The 23,116-nt window shown below is 42.1% G+C and overlaps 1 protein-coding gene across 5 annotated transcripts; it reads right to left on the reverse strand.

The window, feature by feature from the left end:
• Window positions 1–1,868: 1,868 nt before the first annotated feature.
• On the reverse strand, window positions 1,869–21,297 carry Phr6-4 ((6-4)-photolyase). 5 transcript variants are annotated; one of them, XM_076806128.1, is made up of 11 exons: window positions 20,645–21,297; window positions 11,693–12,379; window positions 7,078–7,329; window positions 6,812–6,996; window positions 6,065–6,294; window positions 5,186–5,353; window positions 4,948–5,088; window positions 4,253–4,404; window positions 3,923–4,125; window positions 3,372–3,398; window positions 1,869–3,298 (listed from the first exon to the last, which is right to left on the reverse strand). In XM_076806128.1, exons 2-11 carry the CDS (start codon window positions 11,896–11,898, stop codon window positions 3,135–3,137), a joined length of 1,728 nt encoding a protein of 575 aa, XP_076662243.1. In that variant the 5' UTR covers window positions 11,899–12,379; window positions 20,645–21,297; the 3' UTR covers window positions 1,869–3,134. The 5 variants fall into 5 exon arrangements, with proteins under 5 accessions (XP_076662243.1, XP_076662240.1, XP_076662244.1 ...); XM_076806125.1 differs by lacking the exon at window positions 20,645–21,297 and adding an exon at window positions 20,514–20,634; XM_076806129.1 differs by lacking the exon at window positions 20,645–21,297 and adding an exon at window positions 19,964–19,981.
• Between the last annotated feature and the right edge of the window lie 1,819 nt (window positions 21,298–23,116).

Here is a 23,116-nt window from a genome sequence, read left to right on the forward strand (position 1 = left end):
ACCTGAGTGACGTCACGTTTTAGTCGATCACACCCACCAACTCATTTGCATGACCGTTCTCCTATTTTTGCAACGAGGTTTACTGAAGCGATGCTTTTTAACATTGGATATATGGAATATTCATAATGACTATGTTATATTGTTTTGCGAAAAGAGTTAGAATAAGTTTGTTCACAATACAAAAGTTATACTTTTTAATACCTGGTTTACTCAAATTGCTTTATGACTTTAATAAAAACGAGTTTGTTCAGATTTTCAGTACAATTTCGACACTATGTGTCTCAAAAGAATAAACTTGATTAAATTCAATTTTACGATTTCAATAGTAGTAAAAAACTTGATTGAAAAGATAGATCCAGTGTTAACTTACCTTTCGTACAGTAATTAAACATTCGATTTACCTGCCCGAAATGTTCCCAGCCAGCAACTCTTCTCTAATTGTGGGGTGCATTATTATGAGCACAAGGTTGTCAATCTGTCTCAATTTTGAACCCTTTTGAATTATGTTCAAAATTTACTAAAATTGCTTGCAGAGTTACTAGAAGCATTTGGACAAGTTCTGGAAAAAAGATTTTAACCATCTAAAAATGTTTCTGAACACATTCGGCTTCAAAATGCTATGCCAACAGAAAAAAGTAGACATTTTTGATCTTGTTGATAAAGAAAAACTTTGAACTAAGAAGCGTACAAAAATATTTTTGAAAATATTTTATTTCAAAATTGTATCAGTAATAATCAAAATATTTGATTTCAAGAAGCATCTAAAAATGTTTCTGAACACATTTGCCTTAAAAATTCTGTGCCTACAGAAAAAAAGTAGACATTTTTGATCTTTTTGATAAAACAAAATTTTGAACCGAGACGCATATAAAAATATTTTTGAAAATATTTGACTTCAAAATTTCATCAGTAATAATGAAAATATTTGATTTCAAAATTTCATCAGTAATAATGAAAATATTTGATTTCAAAATTTCATCAGTAATAATGAAAATATTTGATTTCAAAATTTCATCAGTAATAATCAAAATATTTGATTTCAAGAAGCATCTAAAAATGTTTCTGAACACATTTTCCCTCAAAATTCTATGCCAACAGAAAAAAAGTAGACATTTTTGATCTTGTTGATAAAGAAAAATTTTGAACCGAGAAGCGTACAAAAATATTTTTGAAAATATTTGATTTCAAAATTGTATCAATAATAATCAAAATACATGATTTCAAAATGCATCTAAAAATGTTTACTTGGGCTCCGATTTCAAAATTCTAAGTCTCTCCGAAAGAAATAAGCCTTACCCTTTAGCACTCGAATGGCGACTGTAAGGTGCAACTAAAAATTGCTGTATCGTTATTCAAAATATTTTTTACATTATTAAATTTGTTTGCTTTAATAAATCACTAAACACTTTAGTATTATATGAGTAAATTGTAATATTCTAGGTGGGAAGAAATGTTTCGTTTTGTAGTTAAAATAGCTTCGAGTGCAAAGGGTTAATAATACCTTAATAATATCAGATCAATCTCGAGGGTCCAAAATGAGGATAAAACGTTGCACCAACGTAAAATTAGGTATTAATTTTGACTATGACTGCGGGGGAGGCCCGGAGTTTCGCGGTGCAGAGTTTGAAGACTGCTCTATGCCATGCTAACGAGAAGACGAAAGGGGAATTCGATTGACGGAAGCACGGGGGCAATTGATCGAGGCCTACGAGGTTCGAGAGTCGTCGAGGATCCCCTTTCCTTTGTCGGAGGTAGGTAAATAATGTATCCTGTCCAGGTAAATATAGCCCCGTCGGCCCCGGAAGAATAAGGGGGGAAGAATCCGGCCGCCGCGGTACGTCCATTACGAATAAATAAATCGTCAGACAGGTTTGCATGAAAAATTTATTCGTGACGCACGCGTTTTTATGTACAGCGATAAGAATATAGATCGCGCGCGTCATCGCCGCGAGATGCCATCCGAAAATAGACGACGCGATTCTTGGCCGTGCCGGGGGTGTCCGACACCCCTAATCGCGCGATCATCGCATTTACCAGTCGTCCAATTACGACGGTACTCTCCTGCTCGGAAATGATTTCTGGGAAATATGTCTGCGAGCAAACCGAGCGGGACATTTCGAGATCCTGACACCTGTTAACCGGACGCTGACGAGTCAACTCGTCGATTATGTCAATCTTGTGGAACCTGATTTTTAGTCGAGCTTGAGAGTGTAGAGAACTAAGAAGTGGGGGACTTGAATGCTTCTTGAATTTTTCGCATTTTGGATTGGAAGCTTGGGATACTGTGATTCTAAAAGCATACAAACTGTGTAAACCATATTCTTTCCTTTGATCTTGTTTCCAAGGTTATTTGAAGGTCTTCGACGTCTCTTCTTATCGGTACCGTGTTTTTCGATTTGGGAATTTTGTATCTGTTTTAAAGGCGAGTTTAGAACTTTGGGGTTCTTGTTCAACCTTGGGGTTGTTGTTATTTTCGAGGTCAGCTGAAGGTCGTTAATGTCTCCTGCAAGTAGTGGCCTGTATCTTCAAGTTGTTAATTTTGAGTTAGAAGAGAGTGAAAATCAGGTTAAATATTGACGTCCTTCGAGCAACCTTGGAAAGTCAAACAAAATACAAATGATCCTTCGAACAGTTCAGAAACGACTCCGCGTTTGGGAAAGGATAAGAAAATTCTGTGCTGGTGTGCGTGTTCCTCTTTTCTCGACATGACTTCGAGTGCAAGGCTCGAGCTGCAGGGTTAATTGCGCCTGCACGAGCGCCGAGGCAAAAGTCGTCCGTTTAACAGGTCAACAGGTCGATCCCGTTGATAAGTATCAAAGAAGTCACGACCGAGGTGATTCGAATGAATAACGAAGCGGACGAGGGTGAGTTGAGGGGTGGGACAGCTCGCGTAACCGTTCGAAAAAAAAAAATTGAATTTCTCTTCAGCCGAACGAAAAGCACGGTGCATTAAAAAAGAGAGAGAGAGAGAAAATTGCAATTCAACGCGTTACGCGAGCTGCCCCCCTTAAGGGCTCGCTACGGCTTCGCGCCGGTAAACGTTAATAAATACTTCCTTATAAATAAAAGGGAAACTGGAAACCGTCGCATAATCTTGTCGACAGCGTTTCGCCGGTGTTTCGACGCATTGGTCGCTATTGCAGCGAGCGTTGTTGCTGCTGTTGTTGTTGTTGCTGTTGCTGCGAAGCTTTACCGAGTGGTTCCATGCTCGGTTGACTTTCCGGAGACGGTGAGGGCTGCTTCTTCGACTCTTCTTCGCTGTCCTTCACCGACGAGGGCGGCAACGCGTTCAGCAACCCTTGTCAAGAGCAAAAACACCTGTTACATTACTGCGGCGAGATTGGAAATTTCAGGGGTAAATGGTTACTCACCGACGGTTTCTCCTTTAAGGGACGCTCCTGCAACGATAAAACGAAGCTACAGTTCACCCTTAGGTCATGCGTCTACCATTTTTTAGCGACCACCGTTCATTTCGTAGACCTACTCGTTTTTTGTTATAAATGCATAAAATTCACAAATAATAAGTGTAACAATTCTTCCGATAGCTCCAAGCGCAGAGAAGGAATACAACTAAATTGACTGTCTACGAAATTTTAATGATACTATTTATCCAAACGAAAAATCTATGAGGCTAGAACAAAATTAAAAAATTCTGGTCCAGGAGAAAACCAAATTAGATCCATTCCACAAGGTAATTAAGGGTAAAATGAACGCGATCTGTTTCCTAATTGACATCAGACTTCAAGCAAATTGAAACAAGATTAATGTCTTTAGAGAACGTAAAAGTATTCGAGACTATGTTCAGCTTCGAACGCGAACGATGGCCGCCATGAACGCTTCTCATACTGTCTCGAGTCCTGTATCGCATGCAAACTTAACCACCACTCAACCACTATCGCTACCACCACCGTGGTCGACATACCGTTGCCGCGATACTTGTTCAGCTGCTGGTAAACCTGCTTCATCCTCTCGATGTTGATCCTAGAGCTCTTGCTATGATTGACCATCGGCAGCGAGTAGTCCTGGCCGATGATGCACTTTGCAGTTCGTTGCACGCTCAGCGGAGCGTTCCAAGGTTCGTGGATGTATCTCGTAGGAACATTCTTCAACACTGGCAGATAGCGCCTAGCATCAAAGTCGAATTTTCATCATTAAAACCCCCTAAAACCTGCCGCCAATCGAATACAACCCCTAATTGGATGAAAAACAACCCGGGGTTGAAAATGCTGGAGCTCGGACGGATTTCTGTTACCTGATGTAATCCCCATTGGGATCGGCTTTTCTGCCGAACCTCACCGGACAATAGCAATGAAAGAACTGCTGGAAGAACGAGCTGCATGACAGCCACATCCACATGCCAGCGTTGACGGACCAGTCAGCGTCCAGCAGCAGCTCGTCGAACACCTTGAGGAACGGTATCGGTTACAGTCTATTTGTCGAAAGTAGGTACAGTGAATTCTCGATATATGTCAACAACACGGGTCTTGTCATCGTCGAGGAGACATAGCTCTGTTATGTTTACACTCCTCGGCGTCCGAGGTCTCTCAAGCTTACTGGCCCCTGGTAGAGGGGATAATTCCGCGACGTTTACGATCCAGAGCTTGGCGACATATATAGAGAAACCACTGTACCTGAAGTGATGGCTGTCTACCCCATTCCTATTACCTTATACTTGTAGTATAGCAGTGGTATTTGCGACTGTTCTCATTTCAAATAAATTGAATGACAAAGAGTCCCGAAAAACAAATGTGTATCTCATTAATTTTCTCTGCTTTGTAAATGGTGAAGTCAGTCGATTTGTCAAATTGTTTCTAAAGCTTGAGCTTGCGATTTTAATGGAACGCATGTGGCGACAGAGTCGCATAAATAGAAGGTAGCGTGAACAACGAATCGAAACGCAGTCGATCTCGGTCACCGTCGAAATGCCAGCGCGAGGCGACATTTTACCTTCATTCCTTCTTCCCAGGAGATCCAAAGGTCGCCTCTGGTGAGGAAGCAGGCCACAGCATGTCTAGCCAGGTGATGGATCCAGCCCTCTTCCCTAAGCTGCGTCATGATCGCGTCGATCCACGGAAATCCCGTTTGACCCTGTCCAGAAAAAGAGGACACCAGTCAGCATTGAATTCAACCGTTCCCTATTGGGCTGTAACACGGAGGATTTTTGAAATCCATTCGATTCACTCACGTTCGCCCATTTCGCCAGCGCCTCGACGTTCTTGTCCCATGGAATCTGCACGCAAATCGGGTTCCCTTGCATGCGATCGAAGTTAGGGTTCTTCGTAGCCGCGCAGTAAAAGAATTCGCGCCACAGTAGTTGTCCGTGCAGGGACAATGGTGGCACGGCTTTCTTAATCTGCAATGGGAGATGCAGAGTTTTGTCTAAATAAAAATCTCGTGATTTCTGTGTTCCGAGATTGAACTATTTTAGTGCGGAGTATTGAAAATTGCAAATGTACATTTAACAGCACGGTAGACAACATTATTCATCGCATCAAATAATTTGATCGGCCACTGTGCCTTTGTTAAATCATCATTGATCCTCTTAGTGAACCTAAGATAAACAGATAACCTGACATGAACAAATAATTGAAACTGGCTAGTAAAAAATTGGAATTTATATACAACTCAGTTTCTAACGAATAATTAAAAATTAGTAGCCGATCGATCAATTACAAAGTACAAGATCTCCAGAAGAAAAACCTTAAAAAATCCGTTCAAGAAAAATTGAGTGTCAGAAAAATTCGCCATCCGAAAAATCAAATGCCACTTCGGTACATGAAACGGTATTATCGAACGATCTTCAAATATCTAGGACAACCAGTAGAAAGATCAGTTTTCTAGTCATATTCTCGAAGTTGCTACTTTCAGCTGTGTCAATTGCCTTATTAAAGCTGGTGGACAAGTTGCCGAAAACCGCAGCTGCATGGTAGAAGCTCAGAAATTAAAGGAAGCCTTTGAAATCCGCCCGGCGGAGGGTTAGCTGATCATCTGTGCAACGGGAAAGCCCCAAATCCTTAAGAAGATCACAAAAGTAGAACATCCCCGGTTCGCAAACACAATATACCTTCTTATAGAGATCGGTGAGCTGGTAGTAAAAGAGCCTGGTGCTCAGGCAGCCGAATCTTAAATAGGGCGAGAGTCCTGTCTGACTGGGCAGCAACGATTGCGGTGTCATCTTCGGTCTGCCGAAACTAGCCACCCACGCCTTCCTTTCAAGGTGTCGGCCGAGTCTTGCCAAAGCTTCGCTCTCGCCACCTACCCAGACAGGTGGTCGAAGCCCTTCCGTGTCGAACCCTGACAACAATTCGAAAAATTCCCTTTCACCCTCCGAAGACTCAGCCTCGAAACCTCGAAATTTTCGGCTTCTCCAATTTTTTCTGCCTTAACTATACAATCCTCAGACATGATTCTTACGTAGAATCATTCTACAGACTCTTACAAACACAACGGTATATTTTTTTGTAACATTATAGCCATTTAAGCATGATTAAATAATGCTTAACGAGAAAGAGGCATCTCTAATATTTTTTAACATTCTTTAATCAATTGTGTACTGGTTTTGGAAAGTTAAAACTAGTTGGACAGCGTAATTGACAGAGTAAGTTCAACATTCCGAACACCCACGTGATCAGCATAATAAATTAATCAATATGTTCCGCATGTATATACAGTGTACTGTGAATGTGCAGCGTAATGCGAATATAAACCATTGAGGGCGAGCTGCTGTTCGATATTTTTAACGCGGTTAAAGAACAAAATCCTGAAGAGGTATGGAGAGCTTCGTGCCAGAGAATGGTCTACAAAGATTTACCAAGCTCCTCGAGGGTCGGCACGCCATAATGATCGTCGTGGTCCTCCTTCAATGGCGTGTAGGCCGATCCGACACAGACAGAAGTGACGGTCTGCACCGGTGGTTCCGGCGGGTCCATGCTGGCCACGACATTTTGAAATTGATGATACGTCAACGGCGGCTTGCCCCCGTTCTTCTCGATGATCCTGAAACGGGAATCGGGTGAAGCAGCTGCTGTTGCTACGATACGACGATTGACAAACTCGGAGAAAAAAATGTACACTCACTCGTCCAACTTGTAAAGGGTGTGGGAGACCCTTTGGACCACTGAGATGCCCAATTCGTTGCACAGCGCCGAGATATTATGGTCCCGGACGCGACCAAATGGTTCGGGGTCCTCTTCGAACGTTAGGTTCGTTGTGCCCCACTCCTTGAACAGTTTCGGCAGGGCGTCTGCAGGCTGGCCTCGTATCACGAAGAGTCTCGAGTTTAGTTTCCTCAGGGAACAGTCGAGGTCCTCCAGGCACTGCAGAAGGAACCTGTCGTGCACAGGAATAAGAATTTTTGTTAGTTCTTTCAAGCTTTTTCATTCTTCAATATTAACCCTTCAACATTGACATTTCAGTATTAACTCCCTTTTAATCCTTTAGCAACGACTCTTCAACATTTATCCACTTTGAAACTTTGAACATTAACTCCTTTAACCCTCCAGTAGTCTATGATTTTTGTGCCGGAGTGCAATCAAATGAAATTTGCATTCAGGCCTCTAGCTACTTGGAGATTGTTGTCCTTATTAAAGCTAAAAGTCTATGAGACGGCTACTGCCCCTGCCATAGACTGCATCAGTGAGCCGAAGTAGCGATGTTGCCTACATTAGGGAGCGCAGTCCAGATAGCACGCAACCCTCCTTGCAGTAGAGCAATGGTCCAGCAAGTGATTGCCAATGCACAGGGGCAGAGAAGTTACAATACTAGCATGAGGCTTAAAACTCATAGAGTCTGAGGACTCTTAACGCCTCTAAGTGAAAAAGAAGACGAAAAAAGCAACGAGGCTGTTCTAAATACTGAGCGAAGTCATACAACCAAGGTCTATAAAGACGTCGATGAAGACATCTATGAAGACATTTATAAAGACGTCCTACAAGTGAATGGATTTTGAAAATGGAAGTTACTTTTGGACCTAATAGCTCCAATGTCTCAAATCACCACACCACATAAGTCTTAACTCCCTTTTAACCATTTAACATCGACTCTTCAACATTTATCCTCTTTGAAACCTTCAACATTTACTCCTTTAACCCTCCAATAGTAAATTTCTATGATTTTTGTGCTGGAGTACAAACAAATGAAATTTGTATTCAGGCCTCTAGCTGCTTGGAGATTGTTGTCTTTATTAAAGCTAAAAGTCTATGAGACAGCTACTGCCCCTGCCATAGACTGCATCAGTGAGCCGAAGTAGCGATGTTGCCTACATTAGGGAGCGCAATCCAGATAGCACGCAACCCTCCTTGCAGTAGAACAGTGGTCTAGCAAGTGATTGCCAATGCACAGGGGCAGAGAAGTTACAATACTAGCTTGAGACTCAAAACTCACAGAGTCTGAGAAGGTCTATAAAGACGTCGATGAAGACATCTATAAAGACGTCCTACAAGTGAATCGATTTTGAAAATGGAAGTTACTTTCGAACCTAATAGTTCCAATGTCTCAAATGACCACACCATATGGGTCTTAACTCTCCTTTAACCCTTTAACATCAACTCTTCAACATTTATCCTCTTTGAAACCTTCAACATTAACTCCTTTAACCCTCCAGTAGTAAATTTCTATGATTTTTGTGCCGGAGTGCAAACAAATTAAATTTGTATTCAGGCCTCTAGCTGCTTGGAGATTGTTGTCTTTATTAAAGCTAAAAGTCTATGAGACAGCTACTGCCCCTGCCATAGACTGCATCAGTGAGCCGAAGTAGCGATGTTGCCTACATTAGGGAGCGCAATCCAGATAGCACGCAACCCTCCTTGCAGTAGAACAGTGGTCTAGCAAGTGATTGCCAATGCACAGGGGCAGAGAAGTTACAATACTAGCTTGAGACTCAAAACTCACAGAGTCTGAGAAGGTCTATAAAGACGTCGATGAAGACATCTATAAAGACGTCCTACAAGTGAATCGATTTTGAAAATGGAAGTTACTTTCGAACCTAATAGTTCCAATGTCTCAAATGACCACACCATATGGGTCTTAACTCTCCTTTAACCCTTTAACATCAACTCTTCAACATTTATCCTCTTTGAAACCTTCAACATTAACTCCTTTAACCCTCCAGTAGTAAATTTCTATGATTTTTGTGCCGGAGTGCAAACAAATTAAATTTGTATTCAGGCCTCTAACTGCTTGGAGATTGTTGTCTTAATATTAATATTAAAGCTATAAGTCTATGAGACAGCTACTGCCCCTGCCATAGACTGCATCAGTGAGCCGAAGTAGCGATGTTGCCTACATTAGGGAGCGCAATCCAGATAGCACGCAACCCTCCTTGTAGTAGAGCAGTGGTCTAGCAAGTGATTGCCAATGTACAGGGGCAGAGAAGTTACAATACTAGCTTGAGACTCAAAACTCACAGAGTCTGAGAAGGTCTATAAAGACGTCGATGAAGACATCTATAAAGACGTCCTACAAGTGAATCGATTTTGAAAATGGAAGTTACTTTCGAACCTAATAGTTCCAATGTCTCAAATGACCACACCATATGGGTCTTAACTCTCCTTTAACCCTTTAACATCAACTCTTCAACATTTATCCTCTTTGAAACCTTCAACATTAACTCCTTTAACCCTCCAGTAGTAAATTTCTATGATTTTTGTGCTGGAGTACAAACAAATGAAATTTGTATTCAGGCCTCTAGCTGCTTGGAGATTGTTGTCTTTATTAAAGCTAAAAGTCTATGAGACAGCTACTGCCCCTGCCATAGACTGCATCAGTGAGCCGAAGTAGCGATGTTGCCTACATTAGGGAGCGCAATCCAGATAGCACGCAACCCTCCTTGCAGTAGAACAGTGGTCTAGCAAGCGATTGCCAATGCACAGGGGCAGAGAAGTTACAATACTAGCTTGAGACTTAAAACTCACAGAGTCTGAGAAGGTCTATAAAGACATCTATGAAGACATCTATAAAGACGTCCTACAAGTGAATCGATTTTGAAAATGGAAGTTACTTTCGAACCTAATAGTTCCAATGTCTCAAATGACCACACCATATGGGTCTTAACTCTCCTTTAACCCTTTAACATCAACTCTTCAACATTTATCCTCTTTGAAACCTTCAACATTAACTCCTTTAACCCTCCAGTAGTAAATTTCTATGATTTTTGTGCCGGAGTGCAAACAAATTAAATTTGTATTCAGGCCTCTAGCTGCTTGGAGATTGTTGTCTTTATTAAAGCTAAAAGTCTATGAGACAGCTACTGCCCCTGCCATAGACTGCATCAGTGAGCCGAAGTAGCGATGTTGCCTACATTAGGGAGCGCAATCCAGATAGCACGCAACCCTCCTTGCAGTAGAACAGTGGTCTAGCAAGTGATTGCCAATGCACAGGGGCAGAGAAGTTACAATACTAGCTTGAGACTCAAAACTCACAGAGTCTGAGAAGGTCTATAAAGACGTCGATGAAGACATCTATAAAGACGTCCTACAAGTGAATCGATTTTGAAAATGGAAGTTACTTTCGAACCTAATAGTTCCAATGTCTCAAATGACCACACCATATGGGTCTTAACTCTCCTTTAACCCTTTAACATCAACTCTTCAACATTTATCCTCTTTGAAACCTTCAACATTAACTCCTTTAACCCTCCAGTAGTAAATTTCTATGATTTTTGTGCCGGAGTGCAAACAAATTAAATTTGTATTCAGGCCTCTAACTGCTTGGAGATTGTTGTCTTAATATTAATATTAAAGCTATAAGTCTATGAGACAGCTACTGCCCCTGCCATAGACTGCATCAGTGAGCCGAAGTAGCGATGTTGCCTACATTAGGGAGCGCAATCCAGATAGCACGCAACCCTCCTTGTAGTAGAGCAGTGGTCTAGCAAGTGATTGCCAATGTACAGGGGCAGAGAAGTTACAATACTAGCTTGAGACTCAAAACTCACAGAGTCTGAGAAGGTCTATAAAGACGTCGATGAAGACATCTATAAAGACGTCCTACAAGTGAATCGATTTTGAAAATGGAAGTTACTTTCGAACCTAATAGTTCCAATGTCTCAAATGACCACACCATATGGGTCTTAACTCTCCTTTAACCCTTTAACATCAACTCTTCAACATTTATCCTCTTTGAAACCTTCAACATTAACTCCTTTAACCCTCCAGTAGTAAATTTCTATGATTTTTGTGCTGGAGTACAAACAAATGAAATTTGTATTCAGGCCTCTAGCTGCTTGGAGATTGTTGTCTTTATTAAAGCTAAAAGTCTATGAGACAGCTACTGCCCCTGCCATAGACTGCATCAGTGAGCCGAAGTAGCGATGTTGCCTACATTAGGGAGCGCAATCCAGATAGCACGCAACCCTCCTTGCAGTAGAACAGTGGTCTAGCAAGCGATTGCCAATGCACAGGGGCAGAGAAGTTACAATACTAGCTTGAGACTTAAAACTCACAGAGTCTGAGAAGGTCTATAAAGACATCTATGAAGACATCTATAAAGACGTCCTACAAGTGAATCGATTTTAAAAATGGAAGTTACTTTAATAGCTCCAATGTCCCAAATGGCCACACCATATGAGCCTTAACGACTCCTGCGCCATTGTTGATTACTCTCCAAGGATCAAGAACTACAAACACGTCTCCGAGTAAGTCAGCAACATGAAAAGGACCTGGATTTATCGGCGAACCGAGAGGGTAGGACTCACCTCCACTTATTGATGCCGACGTTGGTGCTTCCGGCGAACCAGGGGTCCAAGACGAAGACGCACCGGAAGGTGGCCGCTCCTGCTAGACCCTCTCTCAGCGAGGGGTTGTCGTGCAGCCTAAGACCCCTGCGGAACCAGTGGACCGTGTGCTTCTGTCCCTGGATCCCCACGTCCGGATTTATTTCCCTGCTCCGGCTGCCCGTCATCTTCCCCTCCTTCTCCTCGTCCTCCTCCTCCTCCCCTTCCGCCACCCTTGTTTCCGTCACCTTGCCTCTTCCTTGCAGCCCCGGAACCGTCTTCCAAGCTTGTCGATCGCCCCTAATCCTCTTGCTTCTTTCGCAAAGATCGCACCCGTCAGTACGACGAACGCATCCTCTTCATCTTTGCGTACAGTTCTTTTCGAAGCACGAGTTCTCTGTTTTCTCTTGGACAGTTCTCTGGGACCTAGAACTGTTTTTCTGGGACTGTCTCTCTCTCTCTCTCTCTCTCTCTCTCTGTCTCTCAAGGGAGAGGTGATCTGATGCGAGGAATATGCTCTCTTCGCGACCTTGGACGAAACAGCACCCTCAGCCTCCGTGCACCGTCATCCTCCGCGAATCGATTCTGCCGAGAGCGGTCGGTTTTTAGGTCATCAAGGTCGCCACCGGGCTCGATCGATCTCACTGTTCCGTCGATTGAATCTGTTCGCTGTTTATGGAAAAGAGAAAGATGAGTATGTCTCGCGAGGATCCACTGGTGGTGAAGCGATCATGAGGATCGTTTCGTCCATGTTGTTTGGTACACCCGAGGGTACATCTGAGAGTACAGCGTACCCCTTTTTTGTCAAACCCCTCGTGACATTACTATGGCATTGCTAGGCTAAGTGACGGCTTCACATTAATCCACCACCATATATTTTACTCGGTAAAATTATTAATCTACTATAACCTACTGGATGTACGATTGAAAGAACTGCAAATACAACTTGTCGTCTTTGTCTTCCAGCACATTTTCCCCTGACGCATTTCATCCTGATTTCTATGATTAAAAGCTTTATTTGACAATATTTTACCTGAGAGTTAACTCTTTAGGACGATTCACTCTGAGTGAATTACAAAATTAATTGCACAGAGTAACCCAGATCTAGCCCAGGCCTTAGAGCAAACTCTTTAGTCGTCCAACTCGACACACAGTCGAGTCGTTGTTTTCTATGCACAGTGTACAGAATTGATCTGTCTTGCTTTTTTTAACAGTTCAATGTAATTACAAGCGGATTCTCAATTAGCGAATTCCGTTGGTTGGAGATCCTACTTCGGGCAGGCGCAACGCGTAAAATTGTTGTCAAGAGATCAGTGGAGTTAAACGGAGCGGGTTTCGTCTTTCTGTAGGAACACTCAAAAATCGAGTATCATTGCTTCGAACAGGATATCGATCGATGGTTCGAGAGCGCGAAACTCGGTCGGCGAAACCCGAGAATTGACTGGAAAGAAGAGATCGATGCGCGAAAGAGGATCGTCGAGAATCTACACCGCTCTGCAGCCCCAGAGAGAATCCGCATAGAAATTCTACAAATCTGTGGTGTAGCTCGCCCGAGCGACACCAATTCAATTTGCAAGATTGTCCTTTATCTTTCGAATCCTCCGAGCTGTCCCTTGACAAAGAAAGAATCTCGCGATATCGATCGGGACGAATCCTGCGAGGACAACGAGCCGGCTTTGTTTGAAGCTCGAACTTGGACGCGTTTGAAATGATAATTCGAGCTGCTTCGACTAATCTGTTGCTTTTATTTTCGAAAGAATGTGCACGAAACGACTTTACTTTGTGCGAGGTTAAAACGATTTATAGGTCGACCGAATTTAACACTAGAACTACCGGACCAGTCAAAATGACTGGTTCCTAATTTTTTCTTTTACAGTTACTGAAATTGTAAAAATTTTTTAATGAACCTCTTCATTGAAGCGCATATTACCATAAAAGTTGTATGCAGTCTGAATGGGCACAGTCTTGTCACTGTCACAAAGCAATATACGTCAGTCGCATTTATTGCTCGGTAGTTCTAGTGTTAATCATTGGAAGAACATTTTTTATTCTAATCTGGCCGCAAGAAATACTCTAAATTAGATTCTGAGAATTTTCTACGGTAATTACAGTTTGCTACAACGACGTTTTTGTTTCAAACATTTATAACATTACGTATTATAGAGTCATTAGAAATCAATTGAAAATTCCTTCCGAAAATGAAATAAGATACAGATCGAATAAAAGAGTATTTCATTCGATCGTTAGATTATGAAACAATCAAGAGAAAAATCACGTTCTTCGGTAAATAAACGCTATAATTTCGGACATGCATACAGCGTGGAACATTGAAATCGGGTCACCTGAATATCTCGCTTGCAGTTGACGATAGGAAACAATTAACAACAGGAAAGTTGCTTGGTTTCGACGGGCCTACAATTTGGTGTTACTAATTCTTTTAATTGGTGGGAGCATAGAGGAGATGCAAAAATAAATTTTTTTTTAATGGAATGATATGTTGTTTTGTTTACACACTGATAGGGCGTTTCGAGAGCAATGACCTATATCATGAAGGTCATTCGATAAAGATAAGACAACGCTTATCGCGCCTCGAAGGCTGACCCGTTGTCGGGTATTCTACTGTACCCGCTGTCTGACCCGCCGCTGTCGATTCTACTGCGCGTGACCCGGTCTCCCGTGATTCGACGTCTGACTATGTAGCGGCCATCCTACTGCGCTCACCTAAACGGTTCATTTCTGCTTGGGTGTTCCATTTCTCAAAAATTTCTCTGTGCAAAGCAATCCCTCTCTACACCGACCATATTCGTGGCTGTAAAACAACAGATAAAAATTGAAAAGATTAATCTTCAAAAAGAAATAATACGACGCTATAGCGCCAATATTAACCCTCGAGTGGCGGACGATACTTAAGACCAATTACACCTTGATTTTTCAATGTTATAAACATATTTTCTAATATACTTCTCCCTAAATAGTCTCTCTATTTCGATTAATGAATTAGAAATTAAGTTAACCACTAGAAATGGAGTCGTTAAAGGATGATTTTAATACTGTGGGTCAATGTAGACCCGGCTGATGTTTTAAAAAATTTTGAACGTTTTTTTTTAAGTGACTCTTTTCAAATAGTCCTCCTATTTTGTCTAGTGAATCGACTACTTTAAATTAATCGCTAAAAATTGGGTCGTTAGACGACGATTCTGATACTACGGGTCACCGCAGACCCAACCAGGAGTTCATTAACCGTAAATACCACTGATTTTCACGAGGGAACGTTTTTCGGTCCCTGCTGTTCACGGGTCCAGGAATAACCGCGAAACGCCGGGAAATAGAACGCGTCGTCTGCAGCACGGAAAGCAAACAATACGGTTCCGGGTACGTTTTTTTATTTCCGTCCAACTTCGTTAGCTACAGATTAATTCCAGGTCGATTCGCGTAACTATATACCGTTCACCCCCTATACTGCCTGAATATAGCCGCGTGTTATATAATTATATGTATAATTATAATGTCGTCGTTTCGAGAGAAATCGAGGCCAACGATTCGGTCGTTCCGAAGTCGATCGCGCGCGTTCGAATCGATTCGAAATCGTTCAATCGTTCCGTTCGAGCGCGATACGGACGACGATTCGAATTTCGCGCCAATTTCAAATCGCGCGCTTCCCAGTTGCCGGTGCGGCTCTCAACATTCTTCTTCAACTTTGTTTACTGTCAACATGTGTTCCGGCGCGGGGAGTGTGCTTATCGATAAATTCTCGATACTTTATTAACGTCACTTATCGACAAGACGATCAACAATATCGATAGATTAGCGATAATATTTCTTTAGCGTAAAAGCAGAATTAAAATATTATTATTCAGTTGTTCATCGACATAATCAGGATAGAATTACGTAGCGATGAAAAAAGTAGAGACACTAGTTAATGGACGTTAATAAACAAATTTTGAGTCACGTATTTTCAATTGTCTCCCACGTGACATCCCACTTATGTATTTAGTACTAGCCCTCGAGTGTGGCTAATGGGTCACAAAAGAGACCCAAAGAGTTTCACAAAAGTGTTATCCATAAATAATGGATATTGCAAATAAGTTGAACGTTATCGATAATCATCGATAATCGATAGGAGCTCTCCTATTTCTCGGAACGCGGGTTTCGAATTTTACGTCGCTCGGATCTCGCCGGTTGTTTACTTAACCTAGTATGCACACTTGACGGACCCACGCCTCGAAGATAATTCGCGACGACCGCTGGTCGATCGTTCGCTGGTCAAGTTTCTAATTATCTACAGTCTACAGAATAACACGAACGGACTAACTGTAACTCCCTGGAAATGAACAGAAAAAGGACACGTGAAGACGGCACTGTCGCGGATCAGAGACCAGGTAAGTTCGCATTAGTTGACACTCGCTTCGTAAAACTACGTGATAATTCATGATTCATCTTAAATGTACTGTATTTACCAACTTGCCGGCAAAGAAAACACAACAACGCCACGCGTCAGTTTCGAGAGTGTAAACAAAGCAGTATCTCTGAGAGAGGGACACTTTTCTTTCCTCCTTTTGCGAAGAGGCTTATGCACAACGATTATGCACAAAGTATAATCCCATGTACCAGGACATCGAGTTAGACTGAGGATGGAAACTTCTAACACAATTTATTAAATATTACTATTTTACTGTACTCAATGTTTTGCCATTCGAGAAACTTAGTCATATAATAAACAATTTTTAGACTCTCTCCAGACCAGTGATGGGTGCGATAGGGGCCCCTCAAACGCCTGCTTCTCCCACCAACCTCTTTGTTGCCGCACCGTAATGGCGCTTACTGGAAGGAGACGGTCTTGTCTCAATTGCGATAAAAATGCACATCCCTGCTCTAAACCATTCAGCGTTTAATATAACCTAAACATTATATTAACCCTCAACCCGTCACGTGCCATCTACAAGACTGTTTGAATTTTCGTACCAATTGCTATGGTTTCAAACGAATCTGTCATAGCAGCAATAAGAGAAAAACAAATATCTAACAAGTTCACTTTGTAATAAATCGCGAGCTAAATGCTTCTAAGAGTATACGCTTCTAGAAGTAGATCACGTGCCCGGTTAAATGAAATTTACTTTTCATTTGGGAAAGTAACAATGCCCAGCACACGGTTTCACTTTTGAACAACAAAATTATTCGTTTTTCATCGGTATTAAGAAAATTACGGAAACGTCTCCAAAGTTTAATGGTCTTTAAAATCTCAAAAGTTTGCTGGTTTCTAAAATTTCAAAACTCTGACTTGACACAATGGAATTCTGTGAAATAGGTATAGGTAAAAAGAACTAATTACATGATGACTCTCGGCAACAGATATCTTTCTTTTGGTACGCACCAGTCGAAGGTCGGTCACATAACCAAACATGACGGAATTGTTGTCCTCAGATCTAATCTCTGGTCGAACGATCTACCTGTTCGTTTGCTAACAAGCAATTCGTCCGACAGAGAATTTGTCGAACAGGCAGAGAAATTTTTAATAAACTGAAACGGTAACGATCGTCGTTTAGACCAAGCTCGAGGCGGATGTGCGTCATGCAAACTGAATCGCGACCGACGAGAAATGAATCATTGAGTCTACCGTTATTCTACGCCGTCTACTTCTTTCGAGTCTGGCCAATGATGCGTCGAGGCTTTCCTAATAGCGAATGACGAGACTCGTTGCAGCTCGTGAAAAATGGCGACCGAATGCTCGGCTAAATTCTAGAGGAAAACATGTGACGCGGGATCGATATTGCGACCTACGCGATAGTGGACACGAATTGGAAACGCATTTTAAGCGACGTATATACATAGCTACGAATGGTCGATGCTGGGTCACCAGGGACCCGTGTCGATGATTTCCTTTTGATACTGTGTCCTTTGAGAACACCTGAAATTCGCTCGTAAACGCAATAGCTGTCCTCCCCACTCCAGTGTGTCGAGTCTAAAGTTATAGGAGTGGGGTGGACAGCTATTATGATTATCAGTACGCTGCGCATCTTTATGCAAAATAATAATTCTATATCAATTGCAGGACACGGGAACAGAACGGGACAGGAGTCTCTTCCTCTCTTTTGTAATTTTATTGTACACTGAAGACTGTACACTTATTACCACAGAAAATACTCATATACAGTCCTCTCAAAAACATTTTTAATCGCTGCTGTATTCGCGAATTCTTTTAATCCTTCTACCGTTTCTAATTACATCCAATTTCGTGACAAATGCATAAAGATCCGTAGACTAAGCGTGTTTCAGGTTCTTTTTTCTTTTGGAGAAGGTCAAAGGGACAGAGAACATATATTTAGAATTGTTTAGAATTTTTGAAATTTAGATTCTTTCGAGATAAGTATTCTTTTTTGATTGCCTGGAAGCTGAACAGATGTAATTTTGTATTGAGTAGCGATGCACGTCACAAGCAAAAAAAAATCGACAGTGTCAATAGCATCGACGACTCCCGCAGATCCCATGATCGATAAATATTACCGGCACAACGCCATGCGATTCTTGGACCGTCGATCGGCTGCGCTGGGTCGCACGATCAACATGTCGGTCACCGGTGTCCGATGGTACCGAACGCCACCGAATTGCGATTTATTGCACACCGCTTAACGTGTCAGCCACAAAAAACGAACAGCAACGACGTACTTGACACGCTGACACGCTGACGTAATCGCTTTTCTTCTGATAGATCATATGACGTAACTATTACCGCACCGTGTCCAGTCTCGATCGCCGCGCTCCGTCGGTAAAACAGAGCCTGGAATGCGTCTCGATCGATTACGTCGATCCGTCGCATTCCGAGGATTCTTCGGCGATCGAAACCGTAGTTAACTATAACTTCAGCGGTTGTCAATTTTTGCAATCGATTGGAATAAATATTTACTCCACAAAATGGTTACGATTATTAACACTAACCGTGCCACGACCGCGGTCAAATGACCGGCTTCACAATTATTTATTTTTTCACATTATTAACACTAGGTTTACGGGACCCGTCAAAATGACGGGTTCTAATATTTTTAATTTACGGTTATTGAGATTGTGAAGATCCATCTACGTGGAATTACTCAACAAATTTATTTCTTTGGGTATATATTATTTTAAAAATGGCTAAAAACTTGAATAGACACATTCTTTTTATTTTTATAAAGTAATGTAAAATACTCACTTTTAGTTGTAAAAATTTCGAGAGATGTAAATAAATTCTTGTCAATATGAAATGAGGATAATTATAGTCGGCGTCCGAGGAGCCATTGCTCTTCATAGTGATTGTTACTGTGAACTTCGTAGCGTTTATCGCGGCAGCAGCCTTATCGTATACGTTTTATTTCTTGGTCATAAAAGAACAAAGAGGATTCTTTACATGAAATATTGATCAGCTAGCTTTTATCAGTCGATTGTCGCTAGTCATTCAATTGTTGCGCTAAAGGATTGCAAGACCCAGATCCCATTATCCAAAAACCAAGCTATTTACCCCAATCAAATCTTCAATGTGTTAGTGACATTCTCTAGACACTTTATTAATTTACTCTAAATTGCATATATTTTTACGATTCCTCTGGCTGTGCCGTGAGGTTACAAACAGTCAGGGTCATCTAGGACGAACAACGACACGGAAAATCGAATGACTAGTCCCAGACACCACGCTACAGTCCCATTCATGAAACTGTAACAAAGTCAAATTCAAATTTAACAAAGATTAACACTGTTGGAACGTGACTAGAAGGTACCTGAATTCGGGTACCAAGTTTACAAAGGCGTACTTCCAACTTTGTTTGCAGTTCTCCTTGTCCTAAGGCTCACTGTCAGTTCGAGCTGTGTGAGCCATTCAAGGGGTGGGCTATTTCAACCCCATTATTTTAACCGGGGAACACTATCTTTACCAACGGTGTTAAAACGCTTCTGTTACAATTTTTAATTAAATCAAAGGGGACTTATTTCATAAATATATATAACGAGTGGGTGCAATCGAAAGAGGGGATGATTCCGCATAAAAAAGTAAAACTCTGCATAAAACCACGGTAGAAATATTGTTGCAATACAACCTTAAAATATGAAGTTGCACAGCGCTAGAAAAGCGGGTCATTGGCGGGTCATTGGGGAATTATTTCATAAATATACATAACTGCTGAGTGCAATCGAAAGAGGGGATGATTCCGCATAAGAAGGTGAAACTCTGCATAAAATATTATAATTCTGCAGAAAACCAGGGTAGAAATATTGTTGCAATACAACCTTAAAATATAAAGTTGCACAGCGCTAGAAAAGCGGGTCATTGGCGGGTCATTGGGGAATTATTTCATAAATATACATAACTGCTGAGTGCAATCGAAAGAGGGGATGATTCCGCATAAAAAAGTAAAACTCTGCATAAAACCATGGTAGAAATATTGTTGCAATACAACCTTAAAATATAAAGTTGCACAGCGCTAGAAAAGGGGGTCATTGGCGGGTCATTGGGGAATTATTTCATAAATATACATAACTGCTGAGTGCAATCGAAAGAGGGGATGATTCCGCATAAGAAGGTGAAACTCTGCATAAAATATTATGATTCTGCATAAAACCAGGGTAGAAATATTGTTGCAATACAACCTTAAAATATAAAGTTGCACAGCACTGGAAAAGCGGGTCATTGGCGGGTCATTGGGGAATTATTTCATAAATATACATAACTGGTGGGTGCAATCGAAAGAGGGGATGATTCCGCATAAGAAGGTAAAACTCTGCATAAAATATTATGATTCTGCATAAAACCACGGTAGAAATATTGTTGCAATGCAACCTTAAAATATAAAGTTACACAGCGCTATAAAAGCGGGTCATTGGCGGGTCGTGGACGGGCAGCTGCCACTCCAATCCCCGGCAACCCACCAAGCAGGGTACCAGGCTACCCGCGCGGGTATAGGTACTCACGTTCGGAGCATTCCATGCAACGCGCGAATGCAATTCTCGATCTGCAGTAATCTGCACAGTGTTCTTCGACGCAGCGGCCAGTCGCTTATCGCGGCTCGCGAAAGTAATCACTCACACAGTGCTGTATATAGTCGCGCGCAACACACACAAACACGCACGCAGGAACGAGCGCGGGCGCGCTCGCGCGCATGGAATCATTCGCGGCACGGTGATTAGGCAAGCGCAGGTGCTCGCACACAGAGTCACGAAACAGCAGCGCATTCGTTCGCGGGACCATCCACGTACGTAGGTGTCACAACGTCACGGAAGACACTCGGGTACACCGGGTACACAGGGTAAACAGGGTAAAACAGAGTACACCTGGACAACCCGCTGACTCACAACGATGACACCTTGATGGATCAAGGTACCATGGTCTCGGGTACCCGCGCGACCCGCCGCCACTTGTCGCACTTCGAATGACCGTCCAATCACTGTTCAAACTCGGGTCCTCGGAACCTGTCCAAGACGGTGCTAGACTGTTTTCAGGATGATTTTGACACGAGCAAACGGAATTCGCAAAAACGCGGTGCGCTGAAGGAACGGTTGCTCGCATATGCGAGCAAGCGACATGAAAGCGAGCTTATAGGGGAGGAGAGGCGCAGCTAGTAAGAGCAAGGGGGAACCCGAGCCACGCCGAGTGCAACGTGACCATACTGCCGCGTACCTTCCAATTGGCCTACTCGATCACGTGGTCCGCCGGTCACGTTGCAACCGCCGTGGTTCTCGTCTTACTCGGTTCGCTCTCTCTCTCTCTCTCTCTTTCTTTGTCTCTCTCTCTTTTTGCCTCTCTGACTACCTTTCTCCGAATTATTGGTCACTTCGATTTTTGTTTGGTCATGGGATTCGGGTCACCCTTGGCGGTGGTCACCTCTCCATGGGGGCGGAGATAGGAGGCTTTTAAAATGCGTGGGAGTTGACACTGACCCGTAACGAGGTATGATTGGAATTTGTTGTCGGGTTTAGAGATGGTTTCTGTTTCTGGGAAGAGATGAAAGGTGATTTTTCAATTTTTTATTCGAAAAACTAAAAGATTGAATATGGAACCGAGAAGTTGATCGAAAGATGGGGGTATATCATTAGGAAGGATGACCAATAACGATGACCCGTCGATGATTGAAAGTGAATGTAAGTGGTATTTTCCGTTGAATACTGCCGTCGAGAAAAAGCCACGGGATGACCTAATATTATTCATTATGTGCGACTCGGCGTAATAGCTTCTTTAAAAGTAAAAGCTTTCTTCGGGAGAGGCTTGCGTTGCATGTATGCAGTATTGTCGCGTTAACGGTAGACTGCGGATCTGTGTGCATTTACGGCACGTGCAGTGTTATGAAACGAGAAAACAGGTGGATTAACTAAGATTAATAATGTTCCTATTCCATTCCGAGCACGAGAAGCCTATCGAAACAAATTCCTATCAATTGTCGCAAAATAATATATAAAAATGCAGATTTACAATTTAAATAGACATTCACGGTGTAGTTTTCAATTTGCGAAGAGTTTCGTTGGTTACTGCGCGACATTTACCTCTCGAAGAACCGAGGGCAGCCATTTAATTTTATAAGCGATGACAGGTCCCAGACCCGAGCATCTAATGCGCGTTCGATGAGCCGAGAGCTAATAGCTGAAAACGTATGTATGCGGTAATCACTCTGGTTGAATCACTTAGGTAGTCGATTAGTCCGGCAGAACTGCAACCTTGCATCTATCACGTGTCCGACACGCTGCAACTTTGTACATGTGACTCAACTCTACACCTACGGTAAATGTCTCTGCACCGAATGATCCAATAAAGTATCCTAGCTTACAGGATATTGATCTCTAATACCCTAAATGTAGGTACACACATTCAGAATAACTTTTCCAGATCTAAAAATACATTTCACGGTCTAAGAAATGCAACAAAATGATTCACTCCTTGGCAATTGAATTCGTCGTTAAGCTACACGATTGACAAATTAAATGATACATGCTATTTCTGGTCACATCTAATTTTATTCAATTCGTGTTGCAAGCGGTTGAATAAATTTTGATTTTACAGTTTTATTAGTATTTCCAAAAAATTACACTAGGTCTTGAAAATCTGAAAAAATTGCAATGAAGGAATTCCTGTTGAGCTGAGTCTCAGCTAATTAAGGCTTTTCAATTGAAATGTTTCTGTTCTCGACTAGAACCTTCCGTCTTTCATTTATTAGGCTCAAGTTTCTCTCCCAGTTAGACTGTAATTCTTAATCAGGGTAAACCTCAAGCATCCGATTCCACGGAGCCTTTCGGCCCGATATGGGAAATTGTGGGATCTCTATCCAATTTTCAGAGATGGTGGAACGCTAATTCGCGACACCAGGCCGCTTTTCCATCGGAGCGAAGAAAACGCCGCGCCGGTTGAAAACGGGTCGCCGCGGCTCGAAACGTTTAATTTCGACGGTTAGAAAG

Source organism: Halictus rubicundus, chromosome 2, assembly GCF_050948215.1.
Source record: "Halictus rubicundus isolate RS-2024b chromosome 2, iyHalRubi1_principal, whole genome shotgun sequence".
In the NCBI taxonomy this organism is placed as follows: Eukaryota; Metazoa; Arthropoda; class Insecta; order Hymenoptera; family Halictidae; genus Halictus; species Halictus rubicundus.